This window comes from Corvus brachyrhynchos, unplaced genomic scaffold (assembly GCF_000691975.1).
Source record: "Corvus brachyrhynchos isolate BGI_N302 unplaced genomic scaffold, ASM69197v1 scaffold721, whole genome shotgun sequence".
In the NCBI taxonomy this organism is placed as follows: domain Eukaryota; kingdom Metazoa; phylum Chordata; class Aves; order Passeriformes; family Corvidae; genus Corvus; species Corvus brachyrhynchos.
In genome coordinates, this window is record NW_008235982.1 from 71,130 (window position 1) to 71,608 (window position 479).

At 69.9% G+C, this 479-nt stretch overlaps 1 protein-coding gene across 1 annotated transcript in view; it reads left to right on the forward strand.

Moving 5' to 3' along the window:
- Positions 1-5: 5 nt before the first annotated feature.
- The window catches only part of LOC108445490 (MHC class II regulatory factor RFX1-like), a gene marked incomplete at its 5' end in the record, with an annotated part of 2,389 nt that continues 1,915 nt past the window's right edge, over positions 6-479 (forward strand). The window contains 2 exons of the mRNA XM_017729487.1: positions 6-176; positions 256-344. Of these exons, the coding sequence (XP_017584976.1) occupies positions 6-176; positions 256-344 (260 nt within the window). The remainder of the gene's footprint in view (positions 177-255; positions 345-479) is intronic.

Sequence of the window (479 nt, forward strand, 5' to 3'; positions counted from 1 at the left end):
GCCCTCCTCCCCCCCCTGCGATTTCGGGGAACCCCCCTGACCCCCGGATCCCCTCAGACGCCTCCCGCACGCTGCCGGAGTTCCCCGAGATCGACGTGCAGGGGAAGGGGCTCCCCGAGGGCGCAGGGGCCGAGGACCTGCGCGTGTTCCAGCAGCTCTACCGGGAGCACTGCGAGGTGGGAACCCCCCTGAACCCCAAAACCACGCTGTCCCCGCATTCGGGCCACCCTGACCCCACTGTGCCCCCCCCCGAAGGCCATCGTGGATGTGATGATCAACCTCCAGTTCTCGCTGGTGGAGACGCTCTGGAAAAGCTTCTGGCGCTGCAGCGGCGAGACCGAGGCGTGAGTGGAGGGGGCCCCCAAATTAGGGGGGGTTCTGCGGGCTGGGGGGACCCCGGGGTGCAGGGCAGGCCGGAGGACATGGGGGACAGCAGGATTTGGGGGTCCGTGGGTGTGGGAGGGCTGAGGACGCGGGGG